The sequence below is a fragment of the Rhopilema esculentum genome, chromosome 6, assembly GCF_057945365.1.
Source record: "Rhopilema esculentum isolate cy_ngs chromosome 6, ASM5794536v1, whole genome shotgun sequence".
Taxonomy (NCBI): domain Eukaryota; kingdom Metazoa; phylum Cnidaria; class Scyphozoa; order Rhizostomeae; family Rhizostomatidae; genus Rhopilema; species Rhopilema esculentum.
The window spans coordinates 2,233,238-2,247,842 of record NC_142820.1 but is presented as its reverse complement, the minus strand read 5'-3'; the positions used below and the strand labels follow the sequence as shown (position 1 = coordinate 2,247,842).

The 14,605-nt window shown below is 34.3% G+C and overlaps 1 protein-coding gene across 5 annotated transcripts; it reads right to left on the bottom strand.

Annotated features, from left to right (window-relative positions):
* Positions 1-370: 370 nt before the first annotated feature.
* On the bottom strand, positions 371-14,566 carry LOC135686631 (ankyrin repeat, SAM and basic leucine zipper domain-containing protein 1). Of its 5 annotated transcripts, none has more exons than XM_065202900.2 (14): positions 14,054-14,566; positions 11,781-12,058; positions 10,834-10,955; positions 9,929-10,051; positions 9,410-9,524; positions 8,722-8,833; positions 7,922-8,056; positions 5,807-5,871; positions 5,316-5,388; positions 4,376-4,432; positions 3,747-3,859; positions 2,759-2,873; positions 2,109-2,216; positions 371-1,484 (listed from the first exon to the last, which is right to left on the bottom strand). In XM_065202900.2, exons 1-14 carry the CDS (start codon positions 14,174-14,176, stop codon positions 1,320-1,322), a joined length of 1,704 nt encoding a protein of 567 aa, XP_065058972.2. In that variant the 5' UTR covers positions 14,177-14,566; the 3' UTR covers positions 371-1,319. The 5 variants fall into 5 exon arrangements, with proteins under 5 accessions (XP_065058972.2, XP_065058971.2, XP_088965052.1 ...); XM_065202899.2 differs by having other exon boundaries at positions 11,781-12,055; XM_089108926.1 differs by having other exon boundaries at positions 11,781-12,055; positions 14,070-14,566.
* Between the last annotated feature and the right edge of the window lie 39 nt (positions 14,567-14,605).

Genomic DNA, 14,605 nt, shown 5'->3' with positions numbered 1-14,605 from the left:
TCCCTTATTTTGTCGTAATAAAAGTAACGTCCGTTCCATAAGAATTTTTGCCAGAATGCCTTTTGTGTACGAAAGCCTTAGCAAATGTAAGCAATAAGATTTTTTATGTAAAAAGGTTATATATTACCCAATTCACAATCAAATAGCCTTCAAAACGATTACATTAAATTATGCAAGAGGAACTTCTAGCAAGAAACTTCTAACTGTTCCCAATTTGAGCCATCACGAGGTTTACAAAGTTTAAAAATACCTTGACAATAATTTAATTTCAAGAACTAAAAGAAAAATGAAACCATCACTATTTTGCTGGAAACAGATAATTCAAACATACATTGCAGCCACAAGTAAGACAGAAAAATAACTTCTTGAGTGGCGATTTGTCTTTGATCTTGAGTAGCGATTTGAACTTTAAAAAGTTGGTTAAAACGGGAACATGATAGCAATAATATCAACTAATTATTACATAAATGGTATAAAAACCAATTATTTTATTTTTATTAGAAATACGTTATGGCAAACTACAATGTTTAGTTGTATCTAGGAAGATAATCAAATGATCGTCCACGGGTTTGCAGGAAAAGTGGCACTATTTCCTATGCAGAAATGACAGTGCATTTTCTTCTAATACTTCACCGGGTTCACGAAAAATGCCATGATACCTAGACACATTTATCCATGGGAAAATGCACGCCAGCAGCTTCTCCTTCGATGTTTAAAATGGTAATTTAGAATTGAAAACTTGTCTCGTCAATTTTATTTTCGAGCAGATTGCGGTTGCGTAAACTCAGTAAGGAACCAGAAAACAATCGGACGTCAACCGCTTGGAAGGAAAAAATAAAAGATGTGCCACAAGGCTAGGGTTTAGTGCCTTTCTTCTTTAAGCATAAATGGCGCACACTGCTCAGATTGGCATTCAGACAATCAAAAGGCTTCGAGCACCATAAGCCGTTTGTCATTCATATTAGTAGCTCTCCGCTCTCTTTCAAACAATGTTACATTTTCTCCGAACAAATACACCATTTGAACGTCACCTGTAATTTTGATACTAGGATGGCTATGATGCAATGCCAACATTGTTTTGGGGAAAATGGGGCAAATTAACTATATCTATCTATCGGCGTGCATTGGAAACAGATCGAGAATTGACTGAAACTGTTTGGGTGTTCCACGTACTATACGCTAGCATTAAGGCATTTTTACATAAGATACTTCACTATAACATATGTATGTTTTTTTAATGGGCAGGCAACAGACTTTCAAAGCACTGTTCGTAAACACCACATTGGTATGCCCTATTGGAGCCGTTGCATGTCCTACTTTCACCTAGATATTGATCTAAAAAGCTTGAAACTCGAGACAGCAAAAACTCCAAAGAATGACAAGCACAAAATAGACTTGACAAAGGTTCGTTGCTTTGAGAAGACACTCCCATTTCCCTTTTTACCAATGAAATTGCACTGTTCTTGTAGCGATGATGCGAACTCCTAAATATAAACGCAAGTGATAGGACAACAATTTGCTGATAAATATCAATTTTTTACTGAAAAGAGAGTAATTTATAGAAGGATCAGCTGGAGACTCCCGGTCTATCGTTCACTTTCTCAGATGATAGATTTTAGGACACCAAACAAATAATAGAAATGGGTCTTGAGTTTCACTCCTAATCCTGTACTCACAAAAAATGGTTTAAATAGGCTCAGCACAAATGTCTTAGGCATGAAATTTAGGCTTTCGAGAAAGTTCATTGGGTCTTTTATACTGTTATTGTACCTAACATTAGGGGAACATAAATCTACAAAGAGAGAGAGGGAGAGAGAGAGATGCGAAATGCTAGAAACAGATCCGCTAGGTCACCAAGAGAAGTTCAATATATACGAATGAAATAGGATTCTGCTATTCTGCTAAGAAAAATGCCGTGGAGAATAATGGTGAACTTTTAATGTTTTAAACTTTCATTAAATGCTGATATAAGTAGAAGTTTTGTAGCTATCAGCTTTATTTTGTTGAAGCAGTTTTTGAGAATGATAAACACAGTTTTGGAAAAACGTAAATCGTTAGAGATTCTGCAGAGTCAAAGCATAGATTATATAATGGAAATCTAAACATACCTTGTTTACAAATGTCTGTAACTCGATTAAATCCTTTTGAAGTCGAGCAGATTCCTCTAAAGCGTCTTTGCATTGCAAAACTAATGTCTTCTGGAAACTCCGTTCATCCTGGAACAAATTTGAGTTTGGTTGGTAAGACACAGACTAGAAGCAATCTGTGTGGCTTTTATATGAGTCCTTGACCATTTTTATATGAGTTTTTGAAGGAAACATATAAAATGCTGATAATTTATATTAAAACGGGTCACTTAAAGAGGAATTATAATAAAAAGCTTGAAATCTTTATCACAAAATTGGCAATCTTTCTTCATTACAGGAAATACAAAGATGGGAATCTATTTTAAGTTGTTCTTCTGATGACATGCTTAGGTTTAAAATTCATGCTTCGAAATCGGCATCAAATACAACCACTTCTCAAATTTTCTTACAATAGCCATTTGGACTAAACAGCATTTGCAAATATAGCATAGGAAACTCAACAAAATTAAGTTTCACAGACAAAAAGTCCGACTGATTGCTTGTTGTCGGTCTTTGGGATAAAAAGGGATCTATGACCTTACACTTACATATTTATTTCATGAATAGTTAAACGGCAATTTTCTGCGAATCACTTAATTGTTGATATACGTTGAAGACTCCTGACATGTTACCTCTTTTATTAATTCTTTGTCACTTTTAATGTATTTACACAAATAGGCCACACTGCTCTGAATGCAGCCAATGTGCTTTGTGATGTTTGAAATAATTGCTGCAGCTTCAATTGTCCTCGAAACAAAAATCAAATTACAAGACTTTAATGAAAGTTAAAAAATGAAAATTCGGATTAAAAGATGAAATTCAAAAAGGACGATATAAACATAAAAATATAACAGTTTTAAGATCTGCTTAAATACTTTCATATAAAGTTTGTCAAACAATTTTATTATTTGAAGTGTGTTTCATTTATTTTCATTTCTTTTTAGTATTTTTTTGTTCATCCGCGAATGAAAGGTACTTAACGTAATTCCACCTGTTTTATACTGATTTTATGCTTCAAACGAATTTTGATGACGCCCGAATTTTGATCACCTTCCTGTCTGCCATGATTTATCCTCCCATTCTCCTCCACTCCGGTGAGTCCATTTAGTATACTTATTGCATAAGGCTTGTTTTAGTATTTGTTTTCTTGTATATGCAAGCGAAACTGCTTTGCAATTATTACTGAAGGCGACAGTGAAAATGCTTACTTGCGTGCAACTTTAAAGATATATTAATTGATGCCTTTAACATGTATGCGTATCGTTTCAAATGACATCAAAATAACATCGTTCGATTTCTTCTATTTTCTCCTCAGTTTTCTATTGTCTTTTACGCGTTTTAATTGGCTCGTGACGTATGTAAACAAACAATCTGATTGGCTGAAAAATTTTTTCATCCTTGTTACATAACTATCATGACTCTGATAGGTCATTACTCATTCGGGGATTCACAATGTGGTTCTTTGGCACCGCCAGCTGAAAAAAAACATGTCAGAAACTACCTCCATTCGCACGTTTCATAAAAATTCACAGTACACATCCGACCACAAAGAGAGCGATAACTTAAAAAGTTGTCTAAAAACTAAGGGAAGATATGCATTGAAAAAGTGCAGGTGCTTACTTTATCTTGGAGTTTTTATCGATTGTCAGCCCGGACAAATCCCATTCGTTCGTGTGAATACCGCGAAGGGTTTCAAGAATTTTTCTACGATCTCCTAATTGATTTACTCCCAGCTGAAATAAAGACACCAAGATAAATAAACTTTTCAAATGCATCTAACAGGAAACACTTCTACCGTTCTTACAAAGGCCTTCATTTAAAAATGCAGTTTGAAACTGAAGATAAACGATAAAATAGAAAAGTAGCGATTTAACATTTGTTTTACTTGTTTTACAGTTAACTATACAAATGAATCTCTTACACATTGCAGAAGAAACGCAAAAACCTCTTGAAACCTGAACCGAATCATCCTTAAAAATCTAGCATACTTTTACATGGCTTCTAGCTTACTTTTCAAAAAAGAAAATATTTTTGATCAAGCAGAGAAAATCTGTGCAAATCGGAAACAGTTTTAGGAATTATGTGACTGAATATGTTGTTAATCTTTTTTTCTGTAATGTATTTTCGTGTACTGAAGCTGATAATCATCTTAAACCGATTATTAAAGAAAGTTGCTCAGCGCTTAGGCAGTAATTGGCATTTTCTGAGACTAAAAATCTTGTTTGGCAAATAGCGTCATTAAGATATACCTGTTTTAGTTCTTCGTCGGTTAGTTTCAAAAAGTCTTGAAAAGCCACGTTTTGATCCTAAAAATAGTCAAAACATAGGAAATTACCATGAAAAATAGAATTAACACTGGTCTAAGCAGTCAATTGTAGGAAAAAAGGACCGTGAAATGAGAATACAAGAGAAATAAAATAGAGAATGAATTCATGTCTTAGTGTGTATGCTAGCCGATGAATAACAAAGCAGATGCTCAAAACTTGGTCGGTACAGCTTTTTTAAGATGCAAAGACAAATTAAATTAACAAAAGTAATTGATTTGGCACAAAATAGCGGGAACATAGCGCTGTGAATAAAAACAATATAATATAAACATTCGTGCCATCTTCAGATTTGGAGGTACCAAAAATTATTTAGTAATTGATTTGAGCCAAGGAACTATGGGGCGCCAAATGGGCCAAAACTTCAAGACGGGACAGAATCTTGTGAAGACCCTAAAATATCATCAAGAGTTGGATATATAATCAAGATTAGAATATATCTCTCTTTACAAAAATCCGCCACTGGTTACAGAAACGAAACCTTTTCAGGTCTTCAAACAAAAACGCACCAGATTGCATCGCACCCACGATCTCTGGCAACACCAATGCCATATTTGGGTGTCGTTTAAGTAAAGGCCTCGTTTGCATGTTGCGGGCTCACAATTTGCGGACCATGCCGATTGGGACAAAATTCAGTTTGAAAATCTCATCAAGCGATCAGCCAAAATCTCATCAAGAAGTTGTGCAAATATTCTGGTAAAGATACTAGGAATGTCATGAAGAAATGAATATATGCTATCTTGTGAAGAATTTTTGTTGTAAAGAGAGATATATCCAACTCTTGATGATATTTTGAAGTCTTCATAAGATTCTGTCCCGTCTTGAAATTTTGGCCCATTTGGCACCCCATAAGGAACCATCAAACCTGAAAAAGTTCCACAAGATGCCCCAAGTCAAGTCCAAAAAGAAACATTTCCAGATCTTCCAACTTTTTGTATCTAATGAAGAAGAGATTTTGATTTTCTGTCAAGTCAACTAAACTTCAAATATTGAGAAATGTGGTTTAATAAAAGTCATCAATCAATATAGTAAGTTTCCATGTAAATTTATAGAAAGCTTTTGATGACTTTCTGCAGTCTTGAATGAATTAAAAGCTCTTGTGAATCAACAAAAGACTTAACATAATAGTTTATGCTAAATAAAGGTCGGTGTACAAGTTGGTTTTGAGCTGTTCTTTTTGAAATTGTAAAATACAATTATAAAAAAATATAATCTTAAACAATTTGTATATCCAAAGACAACTATAAAAAATGTCTAACAAAGGTAAACAAATGAAAAATATGAAATAAGAAGAAATATAGGCAAAATGAAATAACTGAGCAAAAGAACGCAAATAAGAAACGCAAATTAAAAAACCTGATGTGAGAAATACTGTCTGGTCTCTTTGAAATTGAATTCGAATCGTCTAACAATGCAGCTATCTGTAAAAATGAGGGTACAATTTGACAATTTGTTGTAAAAGGTGACCTGTGGAAAACAGATGTGGTACAATTTCAGCAAAACTTCAAAAAGACAAAAAATTAAAAAAAAAACAAAAATACAAGAAGACAAAAATTTAAAAACACAAAATGTTCAAAAAGATAAAACAATTTAAAAAGATAAAAAAATAAAAAATAAGAGAAGTTTACAATAGGATGAAACCTAGAGGCTGACGACATATATCGATGACATTTTTATTCTTTCGTTATACAGCAGGGATATAAAAAGTTTCCATGTTGAAAAACAGAAAGAAAATGTTTCCATGGAAAACATTATTTGATTTCTTACAAATGTTTAGATGACACTAGAATTGGTTGTGCACTGCATGTTGAAATACTTTTAGTCCAACCAAAAGGAAAACTGGTCTCATCGAAACATTAGCGTGCAGACATACAGGACACTAAGGATCTGTTCTAAAACTTGATTTGGCTACAAACTCGACAAAAAGCAAACGTGAAGTCATGTGTTTAGAAAGTGCTCAGTGGCTGAACCCTCAATCTTGCGTAAAAGCCTCCTTTAGCAACCGCAGGCATGAAATTATGCAAGACAATCTTATCGCCCTATACACATAATTTTGTGTTCTTTATATCTCACTTGAACCGAGCTAATCAAGCCATGAAAAAATCCATTCTAATGGTCACCTTCTGCAAAGCAAACAAAAATTAAGCAAACAATTAACCCTTTAAATTAAAGTCAATTTAAAGAGACCATAGCAAATTAGCAAGGTTGTAGCGTACAAAGTTCTCAGCATCACTCTATTTGTAAAATTTTCAACAAATGGAACACAGACTCTCTCCAGTTTGCCGAATTCAAAGCGTTTTGCATGTAATTTGAAAGAAATTTGGTTGCACAGCTTAAAGAGACATCAGAAAGAGAGAATCATTCATTTGCAGCTACGATGTACAAGTACGAGATTAAAAGGCAACCAGGAGTTCATTAAATTTTCACATTACTGTAGATGTGGCATTAGCTTTTGTTATTCTTGTCGAGAACTGTTTTGAAAAATCGCCTATTAATTTATTTGTTGTTTATTGCTGAATTGTTACAAATTCATTTTAGGCAAACTGCACAAATGTTCGTTAAAACCAGCTTTTTTTCACTCGCTATGTCTGTTTCTTCGTTATCATCGTTTGTGCGAGTTTGCTTTAATCCCTACAGCTGGCTGGATTGAAATTAGCGCTGCAAAGTTCATTCTCTGAATCTTTTTACATTAAAACTCCTATTTTACGAACGCAGCAAAAGTTTGATATTTCTCTCAACTTTTCAGCTACGTGAGTGGACGTGAGTCGTTGCAATCAGTGACGTTCCGTACCAGAAAAAAGACGAAAAAAGTATGGCTCTTCCCCTGACGTTACTTGGACATAAATTTCCGTTCCTTTTTCTTTCATTCTGCGACAGTTTGTACCCCGAGGATAGGTTGTAAGAAAAGTTAATTTTAGAATCCAATGTTACGATTGCCCTTTTTACTTCAATTCCAAAATTTTGCAGTTCAAAAAGCTTATTATGGTTAACAAATTTATATCTATCTTCTATCAATATATTTTATTAAATACGAGAGCGCTTGAGTGGGCCTTGTCTTTTTGACCTGCTTTTGGGTAACGATTCTCAGCAGAGAAGCTAAACTCTGACTAGCCTCCGCACAGATCCAATATTTCCGAAAACTGCGAATCGTCTAACTTCAATCCACATTTCTCGGGAACCAGGACGGTCATGTTTCGCAACAAAACAATGAGCATAAATTTATAACCAATGACTGAATAAATTATTTTCCTGGAAACCCAGAATTGCGCGGTAGCAAGGTTTTGGTCGCTGCTGCGCAGACCCTTCAGACTATTGGGTCTGCGTGCAGGCTAAGCCTAGAAAAGATTTAAGTATCTATCTCTTCAGCTCTGAAATCTAAAACAGTTATTACATTAAATTTCTAGAGAGCCAGTCTCATACAGGTGACTTAAACAATAAAAAAGAAGGCAGATGAAAAGTAATTTCACTCACAGTGGCAAATCCCCTTGAATATGCAAGATCAGCCGGACATTGACCATCAAATGCAGATAGTGAAGAATTAGCATTGCGTTTCAATAGCAGCTTCACTGAATTAGCATTTCCGGAATGTGCAGCGAATGCTAAAGCCTACAAGGAGTACCAAAAAATATTTGCTAGTCAAACGGCAAGGTCAAAATAGGCCTAAGCGGGGTTTCGCAATCATTCCAGGTTTATGTAAGCTTATTCAGGCACCAGGGAAACAACTATGGAACGTGATGGAACTTTTGTCATTTTGGGAGTAATTTTCTTTAAATATAACTGGCTACAGGGTCACAAAGATGCTAATACAGTGGTGCAGTAGCTGTGTTGTAAGAATCGTCTTCTTGAATTTTCAATGTTGCCTTTTTGCGCATGCTAATGAATGAACAAACACTTGTATTTTGTTTTCAACATGCAAATAAATTGATTTTCAAATGGAAGTGTCTGTGACTTCTAAGTAGTAAAGACGATGTTTTTAATGGAAAAAAGATGCTTTTGATGTCTTTTTGAAACTACTCTAAGAAAAGTAAACTAAAATTGTACTAAATTTGCAGAACCTTTCGGAAACTTTCTCTCTTTATCTACTTTGTAAGAGAATATAATCTTACTTCTCGCAAATTCTACAGCACAAATGGGCTAACATGGTACTAGAGATAATTTGCTACAACAAAGGAACTTGCTATGGGGTTGCATTCACTTATGGGAGATAGCAGATAGGCCACAATAAGGCATTTCAATGTCCTTGGTTATACGAATAGCGAAAGGCCACATACTGTCCATCCTCGATTCTCCTGTGCGTTAACTTCAGCCCCTTTTTGAATAAGGAGTTCAAGAACATCAGGACTTGTCCTTTGTGCAGCGAACATCAATGGCGTCATCAAATGTCTAGATTTTAATGAAATAGAAATTGGCAATCAAAAGATGAATGACCCTAAAGATTCATAAAAAAATATATTGATGCATAATACAAATCATACTTGATTTGGGCTGCAATCCTTTCAAGAAAAATGAGCATTAACCAGTTGAAAAATGGCATTAATCCATGCATTGACAACATCAAGGATGTCCATTTAAAAGCTCCACATATCCTCCTCACGATCTTAGTACCTTGAAACCCATGCACAATTTGTCCCATCTTAATGACATGCCGTGAAATATACAGTAGCATTTCGGTTAACAATCCAAGAGGAAGACAAAAATCTAGAATCTATGATTTACACCTTCACAATTCTAACTTTGGCAAAATGCAAGAGAGCACTTACTATTGGAATTTACAAAACTCTATATTGCAAGGGTTAGAGCTGCCTTTGGATAGCGACTAGCTTGAGACATTGTCAAGGGATCAAAATACCAACTTTTTGAGGATATAGGGATGGGTACCATTGTTAAAGAAAGGCTGATATTGGGAGATAGAGGGTGTGATCAAGCAATATCTGAAAAAAATATGTGAAAAACTCTTACCTGTCATGTGCATTTACATTGGCACCAGCTTCCAACAAACTTGTCGCACAATCAATTATACTTTGTTGATTATTACTGGTGGTGCTGCATAGGGCCATTAAGGGGGTGTAAAGATCTGAAGGATTAAAACATAAGCATCGAAATGATTTTCCTGTGCATTTAAACTGATTCAATGAATTTATCTAAAGAATAATGCATTTTGTATATTTTTCCAAACAAATTTCAAACAGATCATAAAGGCAACATGAACCATTAATACTATATACTGGGAAAACAATGTTTGCATGGGAAACTGAGGGGGAATCTCAAAAAGGGGAAATCAAGCAGAATGATACCCTTGCAATAAAATTTTCAAATCCTGTAACATTCATAGCGGATGTTTAGTACTAAACAAGTTTATGTTTAGTATCTGTGCGAAGACCTTTTGGTCTCATCCTAACAAAAGGCAGATTCAATTAACAGTATTTGTCAAAAAAGAGCCTCCACAGAAATTGTCACAAAATACAGCAATTTACCAACCTTTCTTGAAATTTGCATTTGCACCATGCTGCAGGAGCAGATTCAAAATATCCACTTGTGCATTATTAGCAGCAAACATTAGACTAGTCCATCCAGACTTAACTTTCCTTTCTGCATCAAAACCTAGAAACACAAAAACATTTTGTATTCCCTGTTATACTATCTAACATTAAATTGTCAATACTTTCAAAAGCTTTTTACTTAAATGCAAGGTCAGTGTTCTGAGTTCTGTTTTAGAAACCTTCCGCTCCACAAATAGAGCAGTACCAATTTCACAAACTTTTAAACATTGTTATCAACAATCTTAATCCTCTTACAATATAAATCAAAAAGAAAAGGACAGGAAAAACAAACAAAAATTAGGACCTTCCTGAACTGCGATTCAGAGTTTCCAACTAATTTTTAGTTTATCATTGTTACAAATTAGTGAATACGAATTTTCAGTATTTTTAACACCTGTTGGAGGGTTAAAAATATTCGAAAAGCAACAGAAAATAAGCTTTAAGAACTTAGCAACAAACAACTTATCCATATACCCAACTGAGTATTTCTGTGTGGATATTGTCATGCCATGAAACAACCTTAACGCAAACTTTGCAAAAAGTCATTAGCTGTATTTCTAGATATTTTCCATCTTCTCAGAGTCAATTAAAACGAAACTTATCTAACACGAATCCACATCTAATAAAATGCTACCCAAATTTCTTTTATTCAGAGAAAAAAGAGAGGTAGATGTCAAGTGTTTTGGGAAATTAGATCTAATACCAAAATCTTTCCAGACAAAACAGAAACAAACTCACCAAAATTGACAGATTGTAGAAACATTTCTTTTTAAAAAAATGGAAACTGTTATGTGTAAAGCAAAAATGCAAAGAAACAAAAATGGATTTCCTATTAAAACTAACCTGAATTTAATGCATTAGCTACATATTGCAGGTCTCCTTTTAAAATTGCAGCTCTCATGTCATCATCTGATATCTTAAATGATTCAGGGGAGTCTTCTAATAGAGAATAACTATTTTTGTGCCTATGATTAAAAATGAGAACTTACAATTAGTCAATGCCATTTTCTGATGGATAGAAGTAAATGATGTTCATCTGATGTTTACAATAACCTGCTTGGGCATTTATCAATATATTAGAGTGAAAGGAACAAGAAATTGTGATTCTGGTGCTACAGTGTAATGAAACTTCAAATTTCAGTAAAATGGAGACACCTTTTGAAAATATCTTCCATTTTGTTCTGTTTTATCTTATATTAATGACAAGATAGAAATGATAAAAATATTGTCCTTGACAGAGAAACATGATGTTAGTAAATAATCCAGTGAAAATAGCGCTCATACTCTACATGACAGGAAACTATTTTGATAATAGCTGGAAAAATCATTGCCCTTGGAGTGTAAAATTTTTTGGGTATAATAACACTTCTTCATCTGCAAGTTAATTTGTTGATTAAGTGTCAGTGTCCAGTTGCTTCCCTTCACAGTCATATGGGTAGACAAACAACTTAACCATTGTTTTCAATAACTGAAAGTCAATAGTTCACTTTAGCACTGTGCAATTAAAATTCCAAATAAATTTATTTCATTTTTGAGGGATCATAAGAAATTCGTAAGGCTGGTTTTCCAGTCAGATAATTTTTTTACAAAACCATTTCAAGGGAGGTGTTTACTCTGATGTGAAGCTCAATATCTTGTTCTATCTTGGTCCCTCTGACACGGCTTTCCAGTTTATAGTGTGGTTTCCTCGGTTTCCAGGTTTTTAAAGCACCAAGTCAGTAACAGTCAAATTTTCATTTCCATATCAACAATTGCAAAGCAGAGAATATATTTACTCAAAATCAACTTACATAGTTGAGTCTTGATTATCATTTTTGCTAGAATCAGCATTAACTGCCTTGCTACTGTTCCATGGGGCCTTTTCTGTCTGGGCGTCATTATCTAGGCTTTCTGACTTGTTTTCAGCAAATTTCTGATCAGGGACTTCAAAAGCTGAATCAATGTTATCATCAGCAAACATGAACTCATCATCTGAATTATCAAATTCCATCCCTGCAGCCATGCCATGTGAATATTTTGTAAACTTTCCATTATAGGTATTCATGGTGTTCCACTCTATATTACCCTGCTTTCAAAGAAATTTTTTCAGCTTAGTTTTTGGAAACACATACTCCAGGCTAGAAAACTAGCATATACTTGCAGCTAAGCTGGAGGTGTGCTCCCATCTTACCCACAATATCAATCGAGCCATGTTTATTATGCTCTAGTCATGTATATTTGAACTTTGTCGCTTGCAGTTCAAATGCCTTGGCTTGCAAGTTGTAGCTAATAAGGAGCTGTTGGTTGCAGCTACACATTGTCAAAATCATACAAGTTTCCCAACCTGGCATTGTATAACTGTTATTTTTTCAATTTGATTAAGGCTTTTTAGTATTTGAGGATTGGGGTCTACACTTGACTCATAACCCTTTGGTAATCTCTCTAAATTCCACAGAAAGGTATGAAGACTAAAAAAAATTTCCATGACTGGGTCCATATAACAATACTTTTGAGCAAGATGCAAATAATTAAGAAAAAACATCTATAGAAAAATAAACTTATGTGTTATATTTGATAACACTGCCAATGATTGTTAATTGTTTATTTTATCAAATGTATTTCTGGCCTCAGTAGTTTCAGTTCAGTTCAGTTTGCATTCATCATTAATTAATCCTATATACAACTCCCAACAAATACATTCTAACAATAAATGCAATACAGCATGACAATTAACAATGCTGGCTTTATCATTATCAATTCTCTTTATCAATATAATTACTTTACATAATTGCATCTAAGATTGACTGATTAAGGAGGAGCTCTCTAAGCCAGGGTGGAATTCATGTAACTCAGGTCATGGAGATCATAATTTCCTTGGCATACTGGTATTGAATTGAGAAAAAATAAAGGTGGATGGGTTTGCTGCCTGTTTTTGGGCCAGGGTATGACTCATAACCAGTCTTTTTGGCAAAAAAAATTATTAATAGTTTCTATTGAACATTGTACTCACAGCATCTTAGTATTAGCAATAAGATGAAGATTTGCTGCAAGTTCATATTTACAAGAGTTCAATATCTAGCCTGAGGTTTACATGGATTCTACCTTGGTCTCTAAATAGGTTAACTAATCAGTGGAGAACCCTACCTGATTAAAGCATATAAAGATGCCCACAAGGGATATCCCACCTTTACTGCCTCTTTTTATGGAAAAAATTAAATCACCAGAAAAGTTTCAAGACTAAATACTCTCAATGAAAATCAATGCTTAATTCATTATAGATTTTATTAAGGGTGTTTTATGATAATCTACAAACATTGCATGCATGTTTCTTCCACTCTCCTGGCATTTTTTTTCTTATCTATTTCTCCCCCTATCCAAACGCATCCTCTCAATTTTCCCAGTTTTTTCCTGATTTTGAGACTTTCAAAAAATTGCTTACTTCTTGCGGAAACAAGAACCTTTTTTCAAGAAAATTCCTAAATTTACTCTTTGTGTGGCCTGGAAGAATGTAACAGCATTCGGTAGCACTTAAATAAAATTAAGATACCTGGGTCAAAATAAAAGTGATTTAATTTGCTGCAAAAAATTGAAAGATAGTTCTGGTACAACAGCCACTCTTGCATAAAGCTGGATCACTCTCTGGCAATGAAATCACATCACCCTGAGTCAAGAATTTCTTGCCATAAATGGGTACCTGAAGATAATGTTGTAATAGCAGCAAGAACAGCAACTGCTAGCAATCTAGAGAAATGACTGATAACTTTTTGATAACCTACATACCATTATTGCTGTTTTGCTTCTGTTTATGGTACAAACGCGAAAAATATATATTTTCTCTCTATATTTGTGCATTTTGCTCTACCTTTCTTAAAAATGTTGGTATCTCTATCTCATCTATGACATTTCTAAAGTTTATGACTATAGGAAAACATATGTAAAGGTTGGCAGGTTTCTGCTGCATGAATGTACGAATGAAAGCAGGGCAATTTTCTGGTATGGTGCCATTTCATATGCCGTTTTTTTGTTTTTGCCAACTCTGTCAAGGGTTTATGCTTCAAAAGAAAAAAATGATAAAATTACTTACGTTCCAATCAACAAACCTTACGTACGAATTGTTACTTACGGGCCAAGGGCAAACATGTGCAGTTGTGCACCATACTTTCGCGGCCTCTTTTCCGTGTGGCGGGATTTTCATGATATCAAACATAAATTTTTATGACCTTGGAGGTTGACTTAAAACTCAGGTCAGAGTAGCAATAAAATATTTGCCGTATAAAGCTTAAAACTGTAATCTATTTTGAAAATTTAGGAGGTCTTCTACCAGAGAAAGAGATACAATGTATTAAGAAAAATATGAGTCTTATAATGGCAAACTAAATGCAGAAACCCAATTTTTTTAATGTTGTTTGTTATTTATTATTGATGAAACTCTGAGTTGCAACTTAGAACCCTTTTCTTTCATATACCACCAAGTGTATAGCTCTGCCAATACCATCAAGCACTAAAAGACTGCTAAAATAGTAATTTACATTGTTCTTTTATCGATATAAAAAGAGTGATGTTTATTTTGTACTTATGCATTCCATAATCCCAAAAGTCAATGTTGATATGGAACACACCTTTTTATTTGGCACCC